The 25,964-nt window shown below is 42.7% G+C and overlaps 2 protein-coding genes, 1 long non-coding RNA gene and 1 pseudogene across 6 annotated transcripts; 3 read left to right on the top strand and 1 right to left on the bottom strand.

Moving 5' to 3' along the window:
- On the bottom strand, nucleotides 1-13,091 carry carf (calcium responsive transcription factor). Of its 4 annotated transcripts, none has more exons than XM_036003993.1 (15): nucleotides 12,996-13,091; nucleotides 11,653-11,897; nucleotides 11,376-11,460; nucleotides 10,778-10,835; nucleotides 10,617-10,692; nucleotides 9,716-9,905; nucleotides 9,331-9,505; nucleotides 9,063-9,212; nucleotides 4,132-4,273; nucleotides 1,882-1,985; nucleotides 1,333-1,474; nucleotides 867-933; nucleotides 673-764; nucleotides 269-539; nucleotides 1-110 (listed from the first exon to the last, which is right to left on the bottom strand). In XM_036003993.1, exons 2-15 carry the CDS (start codon nucleotides 11,854-11,856, stop codon nucleotides 10-12), a joined length of 1,857 nt encoding a protein of 618 aa, XP_035859886.1. In that variant the 5' UTR covers nucleotides 11,857-11,897; nucleotides 12,996-13,091; the 3' UTR covers nucleotides 1-9. The 4 variants fall into 4 exon arrangements, with proteins under 4 accessions (XP_035859886.1, XP_035859887.1, XP_035859889.1 ...); XM_036003994.1 differs by having other exon boundaries at nucleotides 867-935; nucleotides 1,338-1,474; XM_036003996.1 differs by having other exon boundaries at nucleotides 9,391-9,505.
- LOC118495543 lies at nucleotides 2,536-24,911 on the top strand. The gene is made up of 4 exons (XR_004897995.1): nucleotides 2,536-2,545; nucleotides 5,020-5,029; nucleotides 23,451-23,842; nucleotides 24,900-24,911. It is a non-coding gene; the product is annotated as an uncharacterized LOC118495543 (long non-coding RNA).
- Nucleotides 18,135-18,309, top strand: LOC116040608 (annotated as a pseudogene).
- Nucleotides 18,903-23,215, top strand: LOC116060883 (galactose-specific lectin nattectin-like). The gene is made up of 5 exons (XM_031314640.2): nucleotides 18,903-18,995; nucleotides 20,769-20,858; nucleotides 21,095-21,229; nucleotides 22,694-22,805; nucleotides 22,904-23,215. The coding sequence occupies exons 1-5, from the start codon at nucleotides 18,903-18,905 to the stop codon at nucleotides 22,969-22,971; spliced, it is 498 nt and encodes a 165-aa protein (XP_031170500.1). The 3' UTR covers nucleotides 22,972-23,215.
- Nucleotides 24,912-25,964: the final 1,053 nt, after the last annotated feature.

Below are 25,964 nucleotides of genomic sequence, written 5' to 3'. Positions count from 1 at the left end.
TCCTCCTCTTTATCTGGTCCTCCTCTTCATCTGTTCCTCCTCCTCTTCCTCTTCTTCTTCTTCCTCTTCCTCTCCTTCCTCCATGTGGACCACGTTTACATCCAGCAGAGCTGAGAAACAAACACAACAGAAACGTGTCTACAACGGAGGAGATTTTGGAAACAAACAATGTGATTGGCTCAGTGATTACCGTGCTGTGATTGGCTCAGTGATTACCGTGCTGTGATTGGCTCAATGATTACCGTGCTGTGATTGGCTCAGTGATTACCGTGCTCAGGGTTGTCAGGAGAGCTGATCATCTGCACCAGGATGTTCTCCCCCTTCTCTCCTCTCTCTCCATTCTCTCCGTTCTCTCCTCTCTTTCCTCTCTCTCCATTCTCTCCGTTCTCTCCTCCCTCTCCTCTCTCTCCATTCTCTCCGTTCTCTCCTCTCTTTCCTCTCTCTCCATTCTCTCCGTTCTCTCCGTTCTGTAGAAGCAGCTGTTTCTCTGCAGGTGTCTGAGGAAGGGAGGCTGTGCTGACGGCCGGCGGCACGATCCCCTGACAGCAGAAATACACTTTATACTCTCAGATACACACTTTATACTCTCAGTACACCTCAGTGGGACTGTGGCTGTGAGCTGATTGGTTGGAACTGTGGCTGTGAGCTGATTGGTTGTTGGTGTTTTCTGACCTGCAGCTGAGCAAAGATCCGCGGCTGCAGAGAGGACAGAGACGTGAAGAGCTGAACCGCGTCAGGAGACAAAGAGTCGCCGCCATCCACAGCTACAGAAATATACAAATATAAACGTAAAGCAGTTCACAGACAGACTGTTCACATGTGCGTATGTGTGTGTGTGCGCGCGTACGCGTGCATGCGTGCGTCACCTTCAGCAGCAGGAGTCAGTGTCAGCGTAACGGTCTCCATCAGAGGGTCAGTTCTGTCTTCTGTCCACTAGAGGGAGACACAAACTACCTCAGTACATTCACTAGACTACTGGGTCTGTGTGTGTGTCTGTGTGTCTGTGTGCGACCGAGTGTGTCTGTGTGTATGTGTGTGTGTGTGTGTGTGTGTGTGTGTGTGTGTCTGTGTGTGTGTATGTGTGCGTGAGTGCAACCGTGTCTGTGTGTGTGTGTGTGTGTGTGTGTGTGTGTGAGTGCGATCGTGTGTGTGTGTGTGTGTGTGTGTGTGTGTGTGTGTGTGCTTGTTTTTCTATATTCGTCGGGTCCAAAAACCAGGGAATACAGTATATTTGTGGGGTCTGCACAGCCTTGTGGGGTCCAGCATTTTGGGTGTGTGTGTGTGTGTGTGTGTGTGTGTGTGTGTGTGTGTGTGTGTGTGTGTGTGTAGGACCTCTGCGGTAGCAGCAGTCAGCCCCAGGGCCTTCTGGGACTCATGGATGTGGTTCTTGATGTCGTTGACAGTGGGGAAGTATCTGAGGTTGTGTCTCTCTGGAAGACCGTCACATTTAAACAGCTCCTTTTCCACAAAACGCCTGAACACACACACACACACACACACACACACACACACACACACACACACACACATCGTTAACTTAATGCCCTGAAAGGAATCGGGGGTTGCGTGTATGGTCCCTAACATAGTCTCAGGTGTGCTCCCTACCTGAGCTGTTCCTAACGTAGTCTGATGGTCTCAGGTGTGCTCCCTACCTGAGCTGTTCCTAACAGTCTGATGGTCTCAGGTGTGCTCCCTACCTGAGCTGTTCCTAACAGTCTGATGGTCTCAGGTGTGCTCCCTACCTGAGCTGTTCCTAACATAGTCTGATGGTCTCAGGTGTGCTCCCTACCTGAGCTGTTCCTAACAGTCTGATGGTCTCAGGTGTGCTCCCTACCTGAGCTGTTCCTAACATAGTCTGATGGTCTCAGGTGTGCTCCCTACCTGAGCTGTTTGCGGACGCTGTACACCTGATGATGCCCGGCGGCCACCAGCTGTCTGATCTTCTCTGCCACGCGAGGGTGGAGACGAGACGGGACCGCTCCGTCCTGACAGGAAACGGGAGGAGACCGTTAGTTCGTTATCTAAAGATGGTAGAAGATATGGTCAAGTAGAAGAGCGCCAAATTCCCCGTTAAGCCGCGTTCAGACAGCCAGCGTCAGCCGTCAGACGGTCCGGCAAAATCGCAGGTCTTTCCGTTCATGTTGAACGGGGGGGGTAGTGTGTTTAGGGTGCAGAGGGGACACTCAAAAAGTTCTGCTGCGGACTTGTGGGAGTGTTTTGAGGCGGTGTGAGAGTCCCGTACAGGAAACATTTCTGCCTCTATCTCTGCCACAAGAAAGATTGAAAGCGTAACTGTCGCCAAAATTCAACCTAGGATCTTTTTGTGAATGTACCCGAGTCAAACTTTCGTTTAAAAGCATATTTAGGACGGAATCACCACTTTTAAGATGTTAAAACACTAAGAAGGCTCGACACAACATGAGACTGCTCCAAGTATCACCAGGAGCTCTACACCTTAACCAAAGCATTGACAACATTGGTTGTGTTCACAGAGTTTACTAAAAAGAAAAGTTTTGAACAACTCACTGTAGCTGTTGTTCTTCCGGTCTCCGTCTATCGAGCCAGTCAGAAATAGTCGAGGAAGGAGAGTAAAGATGGAAAGCTCCTAAAGCTTAGTTCCATATAAATGCACGGATTATTTCTTGTTTTGTCGTTAGTGAAACACAATATTGACCTTGTAGGTGAAAAAGGAGCCTGATATAAGAATGACATTTCCTCCTATGGAGTCCGTTCATTCACATTCAGAGATCGCCTATTTTCGACTGGGAAAATGGCGGATAGCGTAAACACCAACTGCTAACGTGAGTTGCTCAAAACCTTTCTTTTAGTAAACTCTGTGAACACAACCAATGTTGTCAATGCTTTGGTTAAGGTGTAGAGCTCCTGGTGATACTTGGAGCAAAGTCTCATGTTGCGTTGAGCCTTCTTAGTGGTTTAAAAATAGATATTTTGAGGCTAGCATAAAAGTGCCCCTAGCTCTCCCATTCAAAAGGCCATTTGACCCAAAAACGAAAATACGGTACATCTTAAAAGTGGCGATTCTGTCCTAAATATGCTTTTAAATGAAAGTTTGACTCGGGTACATTCACAAAAAGACACTAGGTTGTATTTTGGCGAGAGTTTGGCTTTAATGACTAAAAGGCTGTATCTGTACTCTACTGGAGTATTATTACTTCCACTTTTACTTGAGTTCCTGTTCATCACACGTTACTAGCTAGTGTGTAATACTCGTTGCTGTGCTGGAGAGGATGTGTGATAATTGTACATTTTATTTCAGTATTTGTTAATATTTGTTATTTTTAATATATCATATTTAATATTTGTTGGTTTTGAGGCGGTGTGAGAGTCCCGTACAGGAAACAGGAAACATCACTGCCTCTATCTCTGCCACAAGAAAGATTTAAGAGTGATCATTTCTCCTGATGTTTTTGGTGCTTTTGACATTTTTATTGATGCTTTTTCCTACATTTTTGGCGAGGTTATTTTTTTAATTTTTTTCTGATGTTTTTGACATTTTATCAACACTTTTCTTCAATATCGATATCTTTTCTTCACTTTTAACTCTTTAAAAAACGCTGAAAAAGTCAACTTTGTATAACAAGACGTCACAAAAATGTCGTTGACATTTTTGGTGTTTTGTCACTGTTTGTCCAGATGTATAAATGATCTGAGAGAAAACAGGAACTGTGAAATATAAAGTCTACTTGTGCTACATTCAGGGAGTCTAAGAAGACAACAGGAAGTCACACCAGGGGGCCGTTTGATGATGAAGCTGCCTTCAAGTGCGGTCGGAAAACATTGAGATCTAGTGCCGATCTTCTGCGTTTTTCTTTTGCAGGGTGCAACTGTTCCACCAGAACAAGTTCCTTCCTGAGACTATTTAGCAGAGCCACCGTCGCTGCGTCCCGAGCTTAGCGCCGCCCACGATGATTGTGATTGGTTGAAAGAAATGCAAACAACCCAGAGAGTTTATTCTCCTATCCCAGAATGCATCTGTGCTGCAACCAGACCTTGCTCCACATCACAGTGGAGATAGAGCTGGACATGATCTCTGAAGAAGTGTGTGAATCTGCTCTGGGACTTTCTATCAGCATGTACATTTCTCTGTAGTCTGCAGTGTGTTACTGCTACCTGCTCTTCCTCGTCTTCCTCCTCCTCTTCCTCTGGCTGTGTGGGGGGAGGAGGGGGGAGGTCCGGGGGCGGTGGGGGGATGGGGGGCGTGTCCACGGTGTGGTACAGGTGAGCTCTCTCTGTGGGCAGCTGCAGGTAAAACCTACACACACACACAAACAGCAGCAGTTTAAGAACTGGAGTTACTTTGCAGGTTCAGATGATTAACACAGAGTCTTAGCCTACAGTCACATTAGCTACAGCTACAGCTACAGCGACACGCACTCGCCTGATGGGCGTTCCCGGGCGTGCCTAGCCTACTCCTGGTTGCTTGGCATAAGTAAACAGAAATTCTCTGGCGCTACCTTCAAGCCCGTCCCCTCTGTTTACTTTGTGGATAGACCCATAGACATACTATAGATTAAGGTTAGATTGTACAGGACCGGGAACGTGGACATCACTAAAATAAGTTTTTCCTCCATTTTCTCACAGCTTTGCGGAACTAAAGTTTGATCGATTTGTTTCTGTGAACGTTTGACACAGTGACGCTTCTGTATCGATAGTAGCATGCTATTGCCAAAGGGGGTAAGCCTCTCTTCAGAACTCAAACCTCCTATGGCGCCATTGTGATGCTACCAAGCCATCACCCCCCGTTAGCATCCCATTGACTGCCATTCATTCTGACGTCACTTTGACAGAGAATAACTTTACATCTGAAGAGTTTAAAGACTCTATTTGTCCGTTGTTTATTTCTAAAGAAACACGACAATGTATAAAAGGCTCCATTACCTTGTAGCTCACGTTATGGCTCCGTAGCAGACGTTTTTATAAAAATAGGCTAACGATTGGGTCATAACCACGAGACTTACTGTCTCATAGTAGAGGAATTACCGTATAGTACAGGAGAAGCTCTCAGGCAGTTTGGACTTCCATTAGCTGTTTAAGTTTAATTACTAATGTTAACTATCATTTTAGTGATCAATAATTAGCCTGTGTCTATGTTATCTCCTTACATATACTAGGCCTGGGCGATAAATCGATTGAATGAATTAATTCGAGTTTTCTGTTGCGGGCGATTTAAAAAATAAGTAAATCGAGTTTTTGTGTAATGGCGCATTTTTGGCTCCCCGGAGCTTCCGTAGCGTTAGTTTCAGATAGCAGTATGGCAAGCGACAACAACATCATAGCACACACGAAACAGCAACAGCAAGCGACAACATGGCTACCGGTGAGAGTGGGAAGTTTGTTCCCAAGAAAGGAATAAAATCATCTGTTGTTTGGAACTGGTATGGGTTTACTGCGACAGACGTGGAGCAAGAGACCCCACGCTGCAACATTTGCCTAAAGCCCATCACAGTCAAAGGCAGCAGCACCACAAACCTATTCCAACACCTGAAACAGAGACATCCAGCCGAATATGAAAAATGCCAGTCTCTTCGAGACGAACAAAACCGCAGTGACCAACAAACCTTAGCTAAAAAACAGCTAACTGTAGCCGAATCCTTTGAACAAGGCACCGCATATGACAGGAAAGGGGCACGGTGGAGAACAATCACCGAAGCGGTCACTTTGCACATAGCCAAAGACATGGTACCCATATATACCGTGGAGAAGACGGGGTTTATTAATTTGATTAAAACCTTAGACCCCAGATATGAGCTACCCAGCCGCAAGTACTTCAGTGAAGTCGCCTTGCCCCAGCTGTACAACAACACACGAAAGAAAGTCAGCAGAGAACTGGAGGAGCTGTCCTTTTATTCGGCAACAACCGACATGTGGTCCAGTCGGACTATGCAACCTTATATGAGTTTAACGGTGCATTTCATTGACAATGCGTGGGATTTGCGGAGTATTTCCCTCCAAACGTCATACTTTCCCGAGGACCACACCGGTGAACTTGTTGCCAAGGGACTGAGAGACGCTCTCGACTGCTGGAACCTGTCTGAGAATCGTCTATGCTGCATGACAACTGACAGCGGCACCAACATGATTAAAGCCCTGAGAGTGAACGGATGGCCAAACCTCCAGTGCTTTGGACACAAACTACACAACGCTATTGGTAAGTCTAACAATAAGTAAAATAAAATATTCAATTTTGACAGAGCACATATTATCCTCATCCAAACATGCAGTGCTAGAGGAGTTCTTCTTTTTTCAGTCAGCCAACCCAACATTTAGTCAAGCTGACTCGACTACGAAAAGACGAGTGTCTGACTACCTGACTGCGGTTCATCCACCGTTTAAAAAGTTTAAGTGTTGTACGTGATTTTTTTTTTTTAATTAGGCCTAGCCAAAAAAAAACAAACTCTGCAAGAATGTTTCAATATGGCGTGTCCACTAAAAAACAAACTTTTATTTTGGATGTGATAATCACGATATCATATCGTGACAGCCCTAATGTAGACTGATATTTATTAAAGTCCCCAATAGTGATGTATGTCTTTGTGTTTTATTCTTTATCATACAGAGAATGGTGTTAAGGATCCCCGCATAGATCGTGCCATTGGAGTTTGCAAGAAGATAGTCGCTGCTTTTTCCTACAGTTGGAAGAAAAGAAGAGAGCTGGGTGTAGCTCAGTCAGAGCTTGGCCTTCCCCCTCATCAGCTAACAACAGAATCCCCAACCAGATGGGGCTCCCGCCAAAAGATGATAGAGCGATTCCTGGAACAGGAGAAGGCTATAGCCCGTGTCCTGGGGTCTGATGTTAAAAGCCGCCATCTTGTGCCCTCTTGGCAAGACATCGAGGTTTTGGAGTCAGTAAACAAGGCGGTTAAAGCACTCCAAGACTTTACGGTTGCGCTATCAGGGGAAATGTATGTCAGTGTCTCATACATCAAGCCTGTTATCCATCTGTTCAAAACCAGTCTTTTGCAGCCTGAGGACAACGACACGGAGCTTACCAAAACAATAAAAAGGAACATACTGGGATACCTTGTTGACAAATACAGTGATCCTGTCAAGGATGAGCTCTTGGACATGGCCTCTCTGATGGATCCAAGGTTCCGGACATCCTACATCGACCCAGACAAGGTGGAGCATGTCAAAAGAAGAGCTGTCAGTGAACTTCTGTCTTTCCCCGCTGACAAAAGCACACCACAGCCTGGTCCAGTTGTGCAGGTGGACCAGGAAGAGGCAAGGCCTCAGCCAGACCCCAAGAGGAAAAAGACCTTAGCAACCTTCTTCAAGAAGAGTGTTGTGCCAACTTCTGACCAGTCGGAAGAAGCTAAAATAGAGACTGAACTGGCAACCTATCTGCTCTTGCCAGAGGCAGACCCTGACATTGATCCACTGCAGTGGTGGAAGAGCAACAAATCCAACTTCTCAAGGCTCAGTCACCTGGCCAAGAAATACCTCAGTATCCCTGCAACAAGTGCCCCATCTGAGAGGCTTTTCAGTGTGGGGGGAGGAGTTGTCACATGCAGCAGAGCTTGCCTCAAGCCAGAAGCAGTGGACAGGCTGATTTTCCTTGCCAAAAATGTTTAAATGTTATTGACAGCAACTTAAGCACATATCTCATGTTCTGGACCTCAACCAAAATGTGATTTTTCTTTCCTGTTCATACATTCAGGGACACAAATGGCACAGTTTATTTTTTTAAAGCAAAGTTTGCACTTTAACAATTTCAGTTGGAGTTGATGTATTATTTATTTTGCACATTTTGTACTCTGCTAAATCTTTGTTTACATTAGTATTTTACCCAAGACAGAGGTGTTGCCTCTTTATGTTGTTATTTAAAATTCTATGCAAAGTGCAATTAAAGACAGAGTATTTGTTCTGTTTTTGGTTTGAAAAATGTAATTCTGCTAAGAGTAAGATGCAGTGCATGTTCATGCCATGTATCCCTGTATGTTATTGCATTGTTTGGGCTAGATACAATGAAAAATGTCACTGTCTAGTTTTCCTCAGATTTGAATGTATTGTTAATGCTTTAGAAAATGGTGCTACTCTCAAGGTGAATGTTTGTCTCCTTTTAGTCTAGACAGAGTTGTGACTTAAAACACAGCTGGGACTTTGAGTCCAAGAGGGTGTTCATTTATTTATTATTCATCCCAGAAATGGGGGTTACATTTGTCTTGCTTTTGATTAAATAAAAGCAAAATTTGCTTTAAGTTGTCTGCCGTTTGTACTTATTGCTTTCCTTAATAAGTAGGGGGGAAAATCGGAAAAAAATCGTAAATCGAATTAAAAAAAATAAAATCGGAGATTTTATTTTTAGGCCATATCGCCCAGCCCTAACATATACCTACGCTCTCCGTCTCTGCTAGATTGGGAATGATTGAGATTTCTCTTGGCACAGCTACCAGAAGACTTCCAACTTTCAGACAGGTTGCTCACGTCACATCTACGTCTTCAAGCTCAGTTGGAGGCTGCTCAGTAACGCTCAGCCATCACCGGGAAAGAGACTTCACTGGTCTCCGTCCAGAGACACGGGACCTGCTGGTCCAGTTTATATACAGTATACTGACTATGGCTATTGTCTAGTATCTGCAAGATCACTTCAGAGGTATTGTCTAGTCACAAGAACTATGTTTTTGGATTTAAAAGTGTGTATTTCTCGATAGGGGTAACAAAATATATGAGATATATATACAGAAATACGATGTCCTGAAGCGTTTCCGCCATCTTAAATGATTTTCTTCGACTCGAGCAACCAACGTTCATACGTCACGCTGCCTTCATGCTGCCTTCAGTCCGATTGGCTGTCGCTTTGTCGCATCGCTCAGCATTTGCATAAAATAGACTACACACAGTGTAGTCCAAAGGGAGGGGGGGGGGGTGTGACGTCCTGTTGTCTTCTTTAACCCCCTGAATACAGCACAAGTAAACTTTATATTTCACAGTTCCTGTTCTCTCTCAAATGGTTTATACATCTCTCTTGAAGGCAGCTTCCCTGGGCTGCAGGTGTGTGTGTGTGTGTGTGTGTGTGTGTGTGTGTGTGTGTGTGTGTGTACCTGAGGACTCCCCCTGTCTCCAGGTTCTGGTTCTGGGTCTTCAGACTCTGAAAGGATTTCTCCTGCTCCTGTCTCACCGTCTTCCTGTCGGCCGACGGCTCCACGGGAACTCGGAACTCTGGGAACTTACGCACCTTCTTAATGTAGATCCTGAAAGACAGACAGAAATAAATAAACAAAGAAATAAATAGATAGGTAGGTAGGTAGGTAGATAGATAGACAGACAGACAGACAAACAGACAGACTAGTAGGTGAGCGTGTAGCCTACCTGGCGGGACAGGTGGCTCCGTACGGGCCGTGTGCAGTGGTAAGTGAGCGCGTAGCATACCTGGCGGGACAGGTGGCTCTGTACGGGCCATGTGCAGAGAGTTCAGAGCTCCGGGGGGGCTGCAGGCCTTTCCTCCGAGGTCCGAACTGACACTCCATCACGATCGCTCTGCTGCCTGAAACCCAGTCGGCACAGATCAACACTTTCACCTATTCAGCACACACCTACCTCTAAACCTCTAAACCCTCTTCTTTCTCTCGTTTTCTTTACGTCACCTCTGTTCATCTTTCTTTCCCTTGTGCTCTTCATAGAGTTACACACACAGACAGATACAGACACACACACACACACACACACACACACACACACACACACACACACCGACCTGTGTTGATGAAGGGGATGCCGTCGTAGGGAACGTACTGAGACTTCCACATTAATCTGGTGGCCGGTTTGTCCACAGACGGAGACTGACGCGTCCCGAAGACACAGCCGGTCTGCTGCTTATGGAGACACAAGATGGCCTCCAGCTCGGACTCAGAGCTGCAGAAACCCCGGAACGAATCGCCCAACTTCTGCACACAGGAAGAAGAAGAAGAAGACGGGTCAGGGTTATATAACAGATGTCTGAATGATCTGTGATGTGATTTAGTTTCACTGTAGGACGGTTAAACCAGACTGACAACTGGAAGGAAGGAAGAGACAGAGGAAAAGGAAGGAAGGTGTTAAGATAGGAAGAAAGGGAGGAAGGTCTTCCAGCATGACAACGACCCACACACAGCCAGGGCAACTAAGGAGTGGCTCCGTAAGAAGCATCTCAAGGTCCTGGAGTGGCCTAGCCAGCCTCCAGACCTGAACCCAATAGAACATCTTTGGAGGGAGCTGAAAGCCCCGAAACCTGAAGGATCTGGAGAAGGTCTGTATGGAGGAGGGGGCCAAAATCCCTGCTGCAGTGTGTGCAAACCTGGTCAAGAACTACAGGAAACATATGATCTCTGGAACTGCAAACAAAGGTTTCTGTAGCAAATATTAAGTTCTGCTTTTCTGATGTTATGTAAATGTAATTAATTACTTAAAAATCATACAGTGTGATTTTCTGGATTTTTGTTTTAGATTCCGTCTCTCAGTTGAAGAGTACCTTTGATAAAAATTACAGACCTCTACATGCTTTGTAAGTAGGAAAACCTGCAAAATCAGCAGTCTATCAAATACTTGTTCTCCCCACTGTGTGTGTGTATATATATATATATATATATATATATATATATATATATATTCAGACTGACCTGAACATTACGGAGTCTCAGAGCCCAGCTGGGAACGCCGGAGACAGACTTCATCTGAGCAGAAACATCCAGACAGCTGAAACAGACATCCACATTAACACACTGAGCTGACGAGAGCCTTAATGAATCAATTAGGAACAGAGTGGATTGTGGGAAACAACCTGCCGGCTGCTGACTGTTCTCTGGGAGGTCGTCTGCTGCTGTCAGGATCAACAGGACCTACACACACACACACACACACACACACACACACACACACACACATACGCATACACAGAGACACACGCACACATGCACGCACACACACAGACACATGCACGCACACACACACACACACACACACACACAGAGACACATAGACACATGCACACATACATGCACACACACACACACACACACACACACAGACAGACACAAACACACACACACATACGCACGCACACACACATGCATGCATACACGCACGCACGCACATATATAGCGTTAGAATACGTTCACACAAAGAAGTCGTGAGCACTTTTTTTTACGCCACCGCTAACGTTTTTTTCTGCAGAAAGAAGTTGAAGTTTTGTGAGAAAAATGCCCTACGTTGACGTTGAGCTCTTTTTAGGAGTTCTACGACATGACTAGCTTTGTTTTATCTAACGTTAGCATTAGCACCACTGCTAATAGCATTCTTGGCAGTAGCTGTTGTATTATATGTCTATGTATTGTTATAGCAACAAAAGACGCTCTCGGTCCCCCCTCCAATCAGAATACCTGCTGGGCTCCCGGAGATCACGGCCAGCTGATTGGACGGGATGACAAACACTTCTCTGTCCTCTGATTGGCCCGTCACGATCACCTGACACAGAAAAAAACTCTGATTAAAGAAAATAATCCTCAAACTGATCTGAGACACACACACACACACACACACACACAGACACAGACACAGACACACACAGACAGACAGACAGACAGACAGACAGACAGACAGACAGACACACACACACACACACACACACACACATCTGGATGTAAGAAGGCGCCTCACCACGTGGCGGTCGGCGGGCAGCACCTGACCTCGCTGCTCCACGATGATCAGCTGACTGTGACACGCCGGGGGCGGAGCCAGCAGCTGTGATGTCACCCAGGCATCGGAGGGGGGGGGAGGAGCGCTTGTTTCTGACGTCACAGCGGCCGGCGGCTCAGGTTTGGGGCCGCTGACATCACCGTTTCTGTCGGCGTCCGTCTCCATGGTAACTGCCCTGGAGACAGGGGTCTGTGTGACATCACCGCCTGCTTAACGGAAGAAGGAAAAACACACTTTTATATCAATCTGACAGGTATTACCTTAACTTTAAGATTATTCTCATTCTCAGTCTGTATGTGTGTGTGTGTGTATGTATGTGTGTCTGTGTGTGTGTGTGTCTGTCTGTGCGTCGATTAGTTGTAGATGACGTCTCTAAATGTTGATTTTATTTGACCAAAAAAACATTGTTTTTACTAAAACTATTATAAATGATAAAAGCAAGACGCACAGACACACACACTACTACATTACTAAAACTATTAATTAGTTAATACTGTAAGAGCTTATTAAATAGTAAGAATCAGCTCTTAAACGGTCTCAAATGCTAATACCTAACTTCCAACTATATCTAAGAACTTCACACCAAACTCCATTAAAAAAATCAAACATTTTAAATATTTTCTCAGTTTCTGTCATATGTAAAAACCTCAAAAAATAAAATGCTAAACAATAATAAAGGATAAGCACTGACTCTTTAATTCGGCATCTGTTTTACAACAATACTTCATACATACTCAGTGACCTCACACCAGTCTCCATTTAAAAAATCGGATATTTTAAAAAATTCTCACTTTCTGTCAAATATAAAAACCGTATATATACAATGCTAAATAATAACAAATGAGAAAGGTTGACTCTTCAATTCGGCATGTTTCTTCCAACAATACATCATATTTAGTAACGTCACACCAAACTCCATTTAAAAAATCGGACATTTAATATAACAACGTTATGTAGGCCTATAGATCGACTCTTCAACCAAATATTTTCTGCAAATATGAAAAACATTTTATCAGAGGAGTTGATTTCGAGCCTTTAAAAGCCGATTTAAACTGAGAAAATTAGATTAAAAACAAAGACTACAGCTTAGTTTGTTGTTCCGCCATGTTGGGCTCACACGTTAGCATTAAGCTAACAGTGAGCTACATAACGCAGTTTGTCTGCCTTAAACTCCATTTAGCAGTTTAGCTTCCGTTAGCTTAGCTTCTGCTAGCTTATCTGTGTTGTCCGGGCAACCTGAGGGCGAGCCAACGGTCTGAAACATTTAAATTTCAGCGAGGAAAATGAAAACGAGTCTACTCGACCTCGTCTTCAGTCTGTCGCCTCCCTCCGATCCACAACAAACACGATTCGCCTTTTCCCTCTACAGCTGTTGGCTGTTTTGACCCTCTGAGGACACCGTTGTTTTGGAAGCGTCGTTGTGTGCGCCTCACACCAAACTCCATTCACAAACTCGCAGTTTTAATGTTTCCCGGCGTCCCTCAAAGTGAACTTAAAGTGTAGATGATAATGTTGAAGTTGTAACAAATCGAAAGGATCCACTCTTTAATTCGGCATGTCTGTTACATCATTTACATCTTAAATATCGTAATTCCAGAGTGTTAGAGCCCTGTAACAAACATTATATTGTTATTGTTTTCCATTACTGTCAGTTGTAAAAACCTCCAACAAATCTTCTGATAATAACACATGAGAAGGAATAACTCTTAAATTCGGCAAGTTTCTGACAATACCTCATACTCAGCGATGCCTAAAAGCACGTCACACCAAACTGTATTTAAAAAAAAAAACGGACATTTTTAACATTTTCCCGTTTACCACAAAATGTATACACTGTTGATAGCAACGTGTTATAAATTATAAATAGGAAGGGGTCCACTTCAATTCGGCATATGTCTGTGTGTAGCTGTGTGTGGCAAGGCGGGTGGCGCTAGGGGAGGAGTCGCCACCCGGGTCTAACTAACCGACAACGCCACCTGGGGACTTCCACCCCAAGAAATGTTTATTTCTATTTCAACAATCTCCCCAGTTGTACAAAAGGCTACACAGGTTCAGTAACTGAAGTAAGACAGAGACGTGGTTACAAAAGAAATATTCATTTATTAATGGATAATTTATGACTGGAAGTGCCTGTAAAGAGGATGGTTAGAAATGAGATGTTTAACTCAAATTGCCATAGAAAATGTAGAAAAGGTTTTATTACAATATATATTTAGCAATCACGTTAATTCTTTTAAAACAGATACACTCCCAGTTATGGATTAAATTATCAAAGGAAAGGGGGAGGAAAGTGGGCAGAGGCCAGCTGTGGAGAGACAGTCTACTAAGGGTGTGTTCCAGGGTTGCACCAACTTACCCACCGCATGTCGTCACTGCAAACCGTGTCACCGCAAATCGTGTCACTACAAATCGTGTCACCGTGCTGTTATCACTACAATCTGTGAAGGGAACCACACTAACGTGCCTAGCCTCCACCACACGCTGGCTACTAGCTCCACTGGAAAGCAAAATAACAATTTAACAAAATCAAGAAAACAAACCAGTTGATAACCTAAAATACAAACAAATCAAACAGGAAGTGTCCTGGGGTACTAACAAAGATGTATTAAAATGATTAAAATACAAGAAACAACTAAACTAAGGGCAAAACAGCAGTTGACAACCTACAATTCAGACAGAAGATTACATTAATGACAAGTTTAAAAGCAGTGTGTGAACATTTAGCTCAGGTAGTAATCATACCAGACTCCCATGCTTTAAGTTACTCATACCTTCACTCATATGTACTCAGTAGGCTAAGGGAGAGGTCATCACACCACTCCAGGCAGGGGGGCTTGGAATCCCTTCCAGGCCCAACAGTCAGGCAGGTAGCAGACTGCTGCAAAATATACAACTAAGTATTTAAAAACACCTTGAAAGCATAAAACAGACTTAACACAATTACATACCTAAAAGTCACAGAGATGGTCCCATGTGGCAACCAACAGCCAGAGACAAAGCCAAGAGGCCGCCGCCGCCGCCGCCGCCGCCTCCTCCTCCTCCTCCTCCTCCTCCTCCTCCTCCTTCTCCTCCTCCTCCTCCTCCTCCTCCTCCTCCTCCTCCTCCTCCTTCTTCTTCTTCTTCTTCTTCTTCTTCTTCTTCTTCTTCTTCTTCTTCTTCTTCTTCTTCTTCTTCTTCTTCTTCAGGATGATACAGGTGCTTTATATAAGCTCAGCTAATGAGGGGGTTTGGCCTGGGTGGAGCTAATTTGATCTAGTTGAGGTGCGTTCAAGAACCAACAGGGTGCAAAGCTTACTGCACACACCACTACATGTGTTTATTATTCATGAAGTTACACTAGAAAAAACATGAGTCATTAGTAATAAATAAAAACACTTTGACACGATGGATCCTCTGCCCTTTATTCAATGATAAACTTAATCTTGTGATATTTGTTTGATGGTTATGACATATTGAGATGAAACTCTTACTGTAGGTTGACTCATACAGTAATCTGAAGGACTGTACAACATGCTGTGTGTGAATGTACAGAAATACTTTGTTTTGCAGCAAACAACACAAACAGTATGACAGAGATGCTAATTGGTCCCGTATGAAAGTATACACAATGTGTAATAATATTCTAATGCAGGGTTCAACAGGTTTAGTTGTCTGTGTGTGTGTGTGTGTGTGTGTGTGTGTGTGTGTGTGTCTCTGTGTGTGTGTGTGTGTGTGTGTGTGTGTGTGTGTGTGTGTGTGTGTCTGTGTGTGTGTGTGTGTGTGTGTGTGTGTGTGTCTGTGTGTGTGTGTGTGTGTGTGTGTTGTGTGTGTGTGTGTGTGTGTGTGTGTGTGTGTGTGTGTGTGTGTGTGTGTGTGTGTGTCTGTGTGTGTGTGTGTGTGTGTGTGTGTCTCTGTGTGTGTGTGTGTGTGTGTGTGTGTGTGTGTGTGTGTGTGTGTGTGTGTCTGTGTGTGTGTGTGTGTGTCTGTGTGTGTGTGTGTGTGTGTGTGTCTCTGTGTGTGTGTGTGTGTGTGTGTGTGTGTGTGTGTGTGTGTGTGTGTGTGTGTGTGTGTGTGTGTGTGTGTCTCTGTGTGTGTGTGTGTGTGTGTGTGTCTCTGTGTGTGTGTGTGTGTGTGTGTGTGTGTGTGTGTGTGTGTGTGTGTGTGTGTGTGTGTGTGTGTGTGTGTGTGTGTGTGTCTCTGTGTGTGTGTGTGTGTGTGTGTGTGTGTGTGTGTCTGTGTGTGTGTGTCTGTGTGTGTGTGTCTCTGTGTGTGTGTGTGTGTGTGTGTCTCTGTGTGTGTGTGTGTGTGTGTGTGTGTGTGTGTGTGTGTGTGTGTGTGTGTGTGTGTGTGTGTGTGTGTGTGTGTGTGTGTGTGTGTGTGTGTGTGTGCGCCTGATTGATTACACTTGATGGAAAGTCAAAACTATTGTACATATATACAAATGGAGAAACTAAAGAAACACATGGCATATTCAACAACTGACAGCCTGAAATCCCCATCACCAACCCCACCAGACTCCATGTAAATAATCAGGACTTTTAGCGAGTATAGAGCCAGCATATTTCCGTGTGCTCCCGAGCAGGTTAGGTGTTCAGCATGAGTTACCACGGCGATTGAACCCGGTAACGTACTGATCCACCGTCGTGGTACAGAAAACCCTGGGTTGAACCTGAAGTTAGCTTGTTAACGCCAAATCCTGCTTCGTAGTACAGGCCTCTGGTGTTTACGTGGTTGTTGTCATATAATGTGCCCATGTATATGTGGCTGTATACCTTTAAGGGCATTCTGCGACATCCCTACGCACGTACGCACGTGGCGCCTGTAACGTAAAACTCACGCAGTTGTGAGGAGTTAAGTTTTAGCACCTGCCTGTATGTTACCTGCACGTTTGCCTAATACAAAAGATTCTTTGAAGTCTAAGACTCGTGTGGACATTTGAATTCTTTACAGTTGTGGTCTGATGGATCCAAATTCAACTACAAAATCGAGTGCGAGGCAGCCTAACAACGGCTGTGGAGCGGAGTTCTGTATTATGATGAACTGGGGTGGAGGTAAAAAAAACATTTAAAACATCTTGTTGTATGTTGCACTTTTAAATATAAAAGTTAAATGTAATCAGATAAGCACATTGGTTGTAAACTCTCTGTGTCACATGTGTGTGTGTGTGTGTGTGTGTGTGTGTGTGTGTTTAATATCAGTTGACTTTAGCTTTTTTAACACGTACTGGAAGGCCGTTCCAAAGGTTAGGGGCATGGTAGGACAAGGCTCTTTAACAACCTGATTTTTTGTTTACTAGGGGAATGACTGGGAGACCAGCATCAAGAGAGCTGAGAGTGAGAGCCGGACTGCCGGTGTAAATGGTGTAATAAGCTTAGATAAATAAGGTGGTTCTAAAAACCCTGTTTTTTGACATGTTTTTCTGCCTATGTGCAGTTCTGAACATCATTTCAGAACGATTTTTGGGAATCACTCCATCAACTGTGTTAGATAAATGATCGGTAGAGCATGAGGAGTTTAAGTGACCTTATATGGAGATGTTGGTTTCCAGGATGTTGAATAAGAAGAGTGTTCCTGTTTTGTGGCTATGTGTAAAACAAGGGTCTCAAACTCAACTTACCTGGGGGCCGCTGGAGGTAGAGTCTGGGTCAGGCTGGGCCTGTATAATGTTATATTCCTTGTACACTGCAACTTTCTCTGTGCATATGAGACGTGTAGGAGTGCCCCTGTGCTCGAAAAAAAAAATATTCCGTCTCCCACTTTCCCTGACATTGCCTGTGCTCGTCGCCAACCTTTCTCTTCACGGCACGTTTTGAGAGACGTGACTGGAACTGGGTGATGGCAGATATTTTCCGTCACTTCGGAACACGTTTCAACCAAGTGACTAACATTGATACTTTCCCAGGTACTTCATTGACAACAAACGTTGCTGTCAGGAGACCGTAAGTGACATGCGCAACGACTCAGCAAAAAGGTGCGTTTCGGAACAGCGCGAGGGCCACATTAACACTAAACTTTGATGTCAAGTAGAGGGCCACACAATATCATCCCATGGGCCTCAATTGGCCCCCGGGCCACGAGTTTGAGACCCATGGTGTAAAAGAAACAAATGCTGCCCCCGCCGGACAGCAGCTCTGGTCTGGCTGGGTGTACGAGTTCCTGCAGTTTGTTGCTTTACACTCTCCTCCTGGCGAAAAAGTCTTCTACAGGCTGGGAGTGAAGCAGAGGGACCACTGGGTGCAACATTACTAGCTAATGCTAGCTAACTGCAAAGTAAGCTTCCCTAGTGCTGCGTTTAAATGCTGTCAGAAATTTTACAATCATTTTAAAATGAACGCTTAATGTATCCCAGTAAACATGGCTGGGAATAATATCTGATATTTCCATGAACAGCATCTGTCCTCTTTATTGTGGCAAATTATCCATGTTGCATAATTTAAGAACATTAACATACATACCAAAACCATATTGCTTCTCGGCCTTTTGGCTAAGATCAAGTCTATCTGTTCTTATCAGTTTAATATCTGATAAAAAAATAAAAATAAAAAAAAATCTTGAACCTATATAACCCATATGGCTCTTTGTAGCTTTGCTTATTTAAAGCTAATGTATTTGCTCTTACTACTTACTTACTTACTTACTACTAAATGACATGTAATGTAATGTAAAAAGTTATCAATGATTGCTTAAAAAAAAAAAAAAAGAGTGAGTGAAGTATCATGGCCTAGAAACAGTGAACCCTAACCCTGATCTACAGGCCAGAGGGGGGTGGGGAATGTTCAATTGGACTGTCAGTCATGACTTAGACCACTCCCCTTTCCAAGGTATATAAGGGCCTGTGACTCTCTTTTCCCTCCAAACCAAACCAGGCAGAACAAAAAGTATTGATGTGAGTATAATGGATATTTCAACCTGTACTGTTATCATTACCAAGCAATGTTTTGCCTGAAAGTTTGATAGTTTGATTGGTTTATACTAGACTGCAGAAAATTAAATGCAGATTGTGGATGCATTAGTAAATCCAGGTTAAGTTTAACCTTATTTGTTATTATTGAGTGTTTAATAGTATTCAGATCTATGACATTTTCTTTCAGTGACAGTCATCAGCTTGTTCTTCTCCTCTGTGTCAATCACCACCTCAGCAAAGGTATTTATATTTCAATTTATTATCACAATTTCATCTATTTTTACAGTTGCAGTCATTCATTGTCTGAAGTTATTTTCTTGTCTGCAGTATGTTGACTTTGTTTAACGTCTTTCCACAGATGACATCAGTCTTTCCGTTTGCTTTGTTGCTCTGTTTGTCCAGCGGACTGTTGACTACATATGTAAGTACACGCTTATGAAATAAATCACTAAAATAACAAAATAAAGATCTGGTAGATCATTACCCAGTCTTTAGTATGTAGTTACAGTAAAAATAAATGTTCTGTTATTTAAAATTCTCTCATAAAAAAGCTGCTCAGTTAGTAAACTTCTGAGAAGAAATCTGTTCTTTAATTAATTAAAAAATGCTTGTTTGAATACTTTCAAATGCTTTTTCTTTATCCTTTCTACAATTTTTTGATGCTAGTAATATTTTCGATGCATTTCGGATGCTTTTGATGCTCGCTAATCCAAGTGCTGCTTAATAATTTACAATAACGGTGTTGTAAAGAGCTCACTGTGTTAGCTAACATTAATGATATCCTCTAACAAAAAATTCACATATGTAACACATGACCAAGCCAAACATTTTGAACTACTATACATGAAATAAAACATGCACGCTGTTAATTGTCTCACCCAATTACCTACCGCTCACATGCAGACAGATAAAAATTAGTTTGAATGTTCAAATTTGACACAAATTCATTTATTTTCAACTGCTACAGTGAGGGAAAAAAGTATTTGATCCCCTGCTGATTTTGTACGTTTGCCCACTGACAAAGAAATGATCAGTCTATAATTTTAATGGTAGGTTCATTTGAACAGTGAGAGACAGAATAACAACAAAAAAATCCAGACAAACGCATGTCAAACACGTTATGAATTGATTTGCATTTTAATGAGGGAAATAAGTATTTGACCCCTCTGCAAAACATGACTTAGTACTTGGTGGCAAAACCCTTGTTGGCAATCACAGAGGTCAGACGTTTCTTGTAATTGGCCACCAGGTTTGCACACATCTCAGGAGGGATTTTGTCCCACTCCTGTTTCCAGATGTTCTCCAAGTCATTAAGGTTTCAAGGCTGACGTTTGACAGACGGATGTCTGTGGGCAAACGTACAAAATCAGCAGGGGATCAAATACTTTTTACCCTCACTGTATCTACTCATTCATACATTCACCAGGAAACTCCATTCAAACTTTAAAATGTTTCACATCTTTTATACATTCAGGGTAGTATTCGACTTTCAAATCCCATTAATACTTTTTAAAATATTCAACCTTGTTTGAGACTAAGAGGAAATGCCCTTCTGACATTTTTACATCAGTGTGTATTGGATGAAATGTTCAGACTCAGAGTGCAGGACCCAGCTGACAGATATACAGCAGAAGCAAAGTTTCTTTACTTTGCTATACCAGCCACAGTTTTAACTCTTCATAGATTACTTTTACATTAAAATGTTGGGAATGTTGTGCCCTTTCTAACAATGTACATAGGGAGGCAAACAAACTTTCACATGAAGCACAGTGAGCTTCCAAATTTCTTTTGCATTAACCAGGTGGATGCAAACACTTGCAGCTGCAGAATGAGACGATCTGACAGAACCTTTACCAAATAAAGTTTCCTTTAGTTCTCATTGTCAGCCAAGTGAGGCATGATTCAGGCATATCTTGTGATACCGAGGTCCGGACCTCGGTGTCCTCATTGGTAGATCCAGCTATGGTGCTGGGAGTGAGACTGTGTAGGCAAGAATGTGCTTTGTGATCACAGTGTTGTGAAGGAAATAAAACCTCCCCCCAGGTCAGAACAGTATCTCTGACTCGTTGGGTTGCTCTGATTGTAGTCTTGCATTGCCAGCTCTATCTCCACAGCGCTGCGGAGGAACAATCCGTAAATAAACAGATGTCAATATATACTAGTCTGATTGTTTTTGGCTTGTTTGTTCATACAGGGTGAACCTTGCTGCCCTCCTGGTTGGACTCAGTTCGGCACTCGCTGTTTCGCTTTCTACATGCAGGCAAAGACCTGGGTCGATGCAGAGGTACAGCAGTTCTTTCTATCATAACACATGTATGCTTAATACCAATGTACTATAATACTTTACTGCAGTAAAAGTACAAATACCACATGTACAACTGTTGAGGTACTTGTACTTTACTTGAGTCTTTTCTATACATGCCACTTTCTACTTCTTCTCTGCTACATTGAGATCTGTTAATAATGTGATTATGTTTTGTTTTTCTTGACATTTTAAACTGATGATATTGTCTCCGTTAGACCTTCTGCCAGACCGCTGGTGGGACTCTGGCTTCCATCCACTCAGCTGAGGAAAATACATTCCTTCGAGACTACATTAACCAAGTGACCGGTATAGACAAAAATGCCTGGATCGGAGGCACTGACGCAGTGAAGGTGAGACTTTTATCATCACACAGGAAGTGATGTCGCTCGTGTGCTTTTAAGAATCTTGTGACTGTGCTATTCAGAACAGGATACTCTGTGTACTTGTTATGTTTCAATGCAGCTGTGTTCCTCTGCAGAGTTACTTAGCATCTTTTCCATTGATCAAAGTCCTTGCAACATCTTGGTCTCCCTGAAACCTTCATTAGTTAAGTAAAGTCGAACGGAAAAAAAATCCACGACGAAGTGGCGTCCAAAGAACGGGGCGGAAACTGAGCCTGATCTTTCAGCCTGTTCTCATGAAGCACTCGTACATATAGCTCTGAAAAGTAAATTACTGTAATATTTATGTATTCTTCATATTTATTACAGTCAGCAGCACATTGACTGCTGCTGTATAAGAGCGTGAAGATCCTCGTAGGGAGGAGGTCGGGGGGGATGTTTGGCTCCTAAAACACAGCACTTTCAAGCCGGAGAGCAGAGTTCATGTCATGTAAGAAGTTAAGGAGGAAACACAAGACTTTCACCCAGGAAACGGATGTTCATGTCTCGGGAGTGCTTTCATCTTATCCTTATCTTAAAGGTCCCATGACATGGTGCTCTTTGGATGCTTTTATATAGGCCTTAGTGGTCCCCTAATACTGTATCTGAAGTCTCTTTTCAAAATTCAGCCTTGGTACAGAATTACAGCCACTAGAGCCAGTCCCACAATGATCTTTCCTTAGGATGTGCCATTTCTGTGTCTGTAGCTGTTGAGGAGGAGAGAGGGGGGGGGGCAAGGTGAAGGGTGGGGGTGTGGCATTGACCAACTGCCACTTTGCTCGTTTGAAAGCCATGATGTCTCTCTCTTATGGGTGGGCCAAATTCTCTGGGCGGGCACAGCAGAGAAAGGGGAGGTAATCATGCTCCTTATGACCTCATAAGGAGCATGAGTCCAGATCGGCCCATCTGAGCTTTCATTTTCTCAAAGCCAGAGCAGGATACCCGGGGCTCGGTTTACACCTATCACCATTTCTAGCCACTGGGGGACCATAGACAGGCTGGGGGAACTCATATTAATGTTTAATTAAATAATTAAAAACCTCATAAAGTGACATTTTCATGCCATGGGACCTTTAACTCGTTTTGGGTGTACAAACTTAACTGTCATGGCCAAATAATGCTCACCTTTTGTTGGCTAATACCAACTGTAATGGCCTCCAAAAGGACGTCACCTTAAGATGCTCTGTACCTGGCTCACAGTCACCTTTTCTTGGCTAAATTTCACTGTAAAGCCAGCTAACCCTAACTGTCATGTGACCGGCAGGCGGTCACCTAATTTCATGGGATGTCATATGAGTTGTTGTGCATAAGTTTTCACATGATATCATATAAACCCGTTCATGAGAATGCGTCTCTTGAGTTGTAGAAAATAAGTATTACAACAACAAGAACTCTTCATTTCAGTTTGACTTTGAACCAATCTTTCTCCTCCAGGAGGGCACGTGGCTGTGGGCCGATGGATCCATATTCAACTACAAAAACTTTGCTGCGGGGCAACCTGACAATGCCGGTGGAGGGGAGAACTGTCTTGAAATGAACTGGGGAGGTAAAAAAACAACATTTTAAACATCTTGTGGTATGTTGCACTATTAAAAATAAAAATTTGACATTAAATGTACATTGGTTGGAAAACTCTCTCCACAGGAAATGGCTGGAACAACGGGGGTTGTACTTTCCCACTTTCTTTCGTGTGCTCCAAGAACAGCGGATAACTCTAACCCACCATCATGATGCCTCTACAGCTCATCTATAATCTCTATCATTGATTCTCTTTCAGTTTGTTCAGCAGACAGAAACAGCTCTCTGCTGACAGATGACTCACTTTCACTTGTTTATTATCTGAAGAGTTAGGGAACAGTTCACATTTGGGTTTAAAATTAGACAGAAACTGGCTCACTGAGCTGGACAAATACAAATCAGTAATTGGACTTTTAATGTATAGTAAATAACACAAAATGAAATACAGAAAACATTTGAATACTCACACATCTTTTCCATTTTAGTTTACTGAATATTATCTGTTATAAACAGCGCCCACTCATCTGATAAAATATTAACACACTAATTAGATTTCTCTCTGAGAGTTATTGTTCAGATCAATACAACTCTCATGTGTGTACGCTAAATATGAAATTCCATCGAGCAGACGTTAGCTTAGCTTAGCATAAAGACTGGAAACAGGCGGAAACAGCTAGCTTAGCTTAGCATAAAGACTGGAAACAGGGGGAAACATCTAGCTTAGCTTAGCATAAAGACTGGAAACAGCTAGCCTGACTCCGTCCAAAGGTAAACCTACCAGACATGAGTGGTGATGATCTTTTTATCCAAAATGTCCAGATAGAAAATAAAAGTGTATATTTTGTCTGACCTTTTTGTGATACAAGAGGAGAATGCAACTGTAATAACACTTCATAATAACTATTAATAATTCATATAGTCCACTGGTTTAATGAACTGGTTACTTTTTATTCTTAAAACTGATGTGTTGTGTTCTTTATTCATCTGATTTCCTTTACTATATAATCAACTAAGCATTCAAAAATAAAAGACATATTGTCACAAAAACAGTGTCTGGTCCTGATCGTATTTAATTACGTTAATACAACAAGGTTAAGATACTGATCCAAAATACAAATAAACTCATTGATGAATAGTTTAAGTAATAAGATAACGTTTATTTTGTAAGACTACATGAATGTCCTCCTATGGGATAATAAAGTTTTCTTTGTGAACGTATAAGAGAAAAAGAAAACAAAAGAAGTAAAAGTACCTAAAACCACCGTGTAGAAATACTCAGTTATTAGAGAAAATCATGGATTCAAAATATAAAGAAAATATTAAAAAGTATCAGCATCAAAATATACTTTAACAAAAGTAAAAGTACATATTATAAAGAATGGTTCATTTCATAATTAGATTATTGTGTAAATTCTGATTCAGCAGCATTCACAGTATTATTATAAAATATAGTATTTTTATTTTGATCTTCCGTATGTTTTTTTGGTTGTGTCTAACTTCTGCACACGTTCAGCCACAAGAACCATTCAAATATCAAAATGTTCAACTTTTTAGAGACTGCAAGACTCTAGACTGCAGACTGCAATAGAGGGGTTTAACTTGAAAGGGGGTAACTTGAAAAGGGGGCATAATTTAAAGTTGTCCTAATCCATCCGTCTATGCATAGAATGATAAACTCAGACTAGCCGTTGCTGGTTTTATTCAGCTGCTACAGAGCTCCGGGACGCCGGCTACCAGCAGCAGTTGTTTAGCCGCCAAAAAGTGACTGTGAGCCGGCTACAGGCACCGCCAGATGACCGTCCTTTCAGGGGTCGTGGTAGTGGAGTCAAGCCAGAAAAAGTAAGTGTAATGCAGCGATGACAGTTAATTTTAGGCACAAAGATGACTCGTCAAGGTTAGGGAAAAGTTTGCATTGTGTAGGAATTTCTCCTATCTAGCGGTGAAATTGTATATGACAACGTACTGAATATTACTTTTTAGCCCTTCTCATTCCGAGCGCGTTTCAACTGCTACAGTGGCTGAACCCAAAATTAACTCTTAGTATTTCCGTCGTTTACACGCAGCTGTTCTAGCCACTCCAATATTGGTCTTGTTGCTTTGCATTCGTCATGGTGCCACTGAGTCTAAAAGTGCGAAAGGCGGAGGTATGTCCATCTTTGGCTAATGTATTTTAAAGATGGAGGCGCTACATGGTGGCTGTCATTCGAGTGACTCGCCTGTATGTATTCTGAATGATTCTGAATGGCAGATTCTGCGCTTACGAGAATACTTTGATTAGTTGATGGAAGTAATTACACATGAATGAGCACATATTTGTGAAAGAACAAAGAATCAACTCAAAAAATTACACAATGTAGCTTTAAGTTTAGGAAACAGATCAGATTTGTATTAAAACACTCTGGAGGAACGAACAGCGTTTCCTGGGTGAAAGTGTTTTGTTTTCACCACAAAGTGAACTCCGCTCTCCAGCTTCAAAGCTCTGTGTTTTATGTTTACACCACGTTGTGCTATTTCATTTCAGGTTATTTTCCATTGGAAGGTAATAAATAAGTGTTTTGGCATGCACATGGCACTTATTCCATGGTTTTAGGAGAGGGATTTAATTCTTGCACGTTTTGTTTTGTTGTGCATGATCAAACCCCCCACCCTACATATAGTGGCAACTCTCAGACAGCTTGAGAGGTGATTTAACTGTCAAAAGGGTGAAAACCAATCCAAAGCATCAGAATAATAGCATCTAACTTTATTGAACGGCTGTTACTGGAAATGGCAAAAGAAGACATTGTGCACATGAAAAACATGCAAAGCAACTAAATTAATATTATTCTACATAAGGCCGAAGCTTTTTACAGAAAATATTCACATCTAACTCCCAATGTAATCATGAACATTTTCACAGTTAACTGTAATTTAATCAGACATTTTTTTTTCCAGTAACTGTAACAGATTACATTTACCTTCATTAACTCATGTACCTTTATTAACTCCGTTACATGTAACTAGTTCCTCCCCAACACTGTTTAAAAGCCAACAGACAGACGGTGATGTGTTAGCTCAGGGTCTCCAGCAGAGGGCAGACATGTTGTTTTATAGATCCAGCTGCTGAACCTCTGGATCTGATGATGTTTCTGCCTCTCAGTCAAGGGTGTAGGTTTGGTTTCAACATTGATGGGGGGACACATTATAA

The sequence above is a fragment of the Sander lucioperca genome, chromosome 8, assembly GCF_008315115.2.
Source record: "Sander lucioperca isolate FBNREF2018 chromosome 8, SLUC_FBN_1.2, whole genome shotgun sequence".
NCBI lineage: Eukaryota > Metazoa > Chordata > Actinopteri > Perciformes > Percidae > Sander > Sander lucioperca.
The sequence above is the reverse complement of the archived record's forward strand: the minus strand, read 5'-3'. Positions and strand labels throughout refer to the sequence as shown.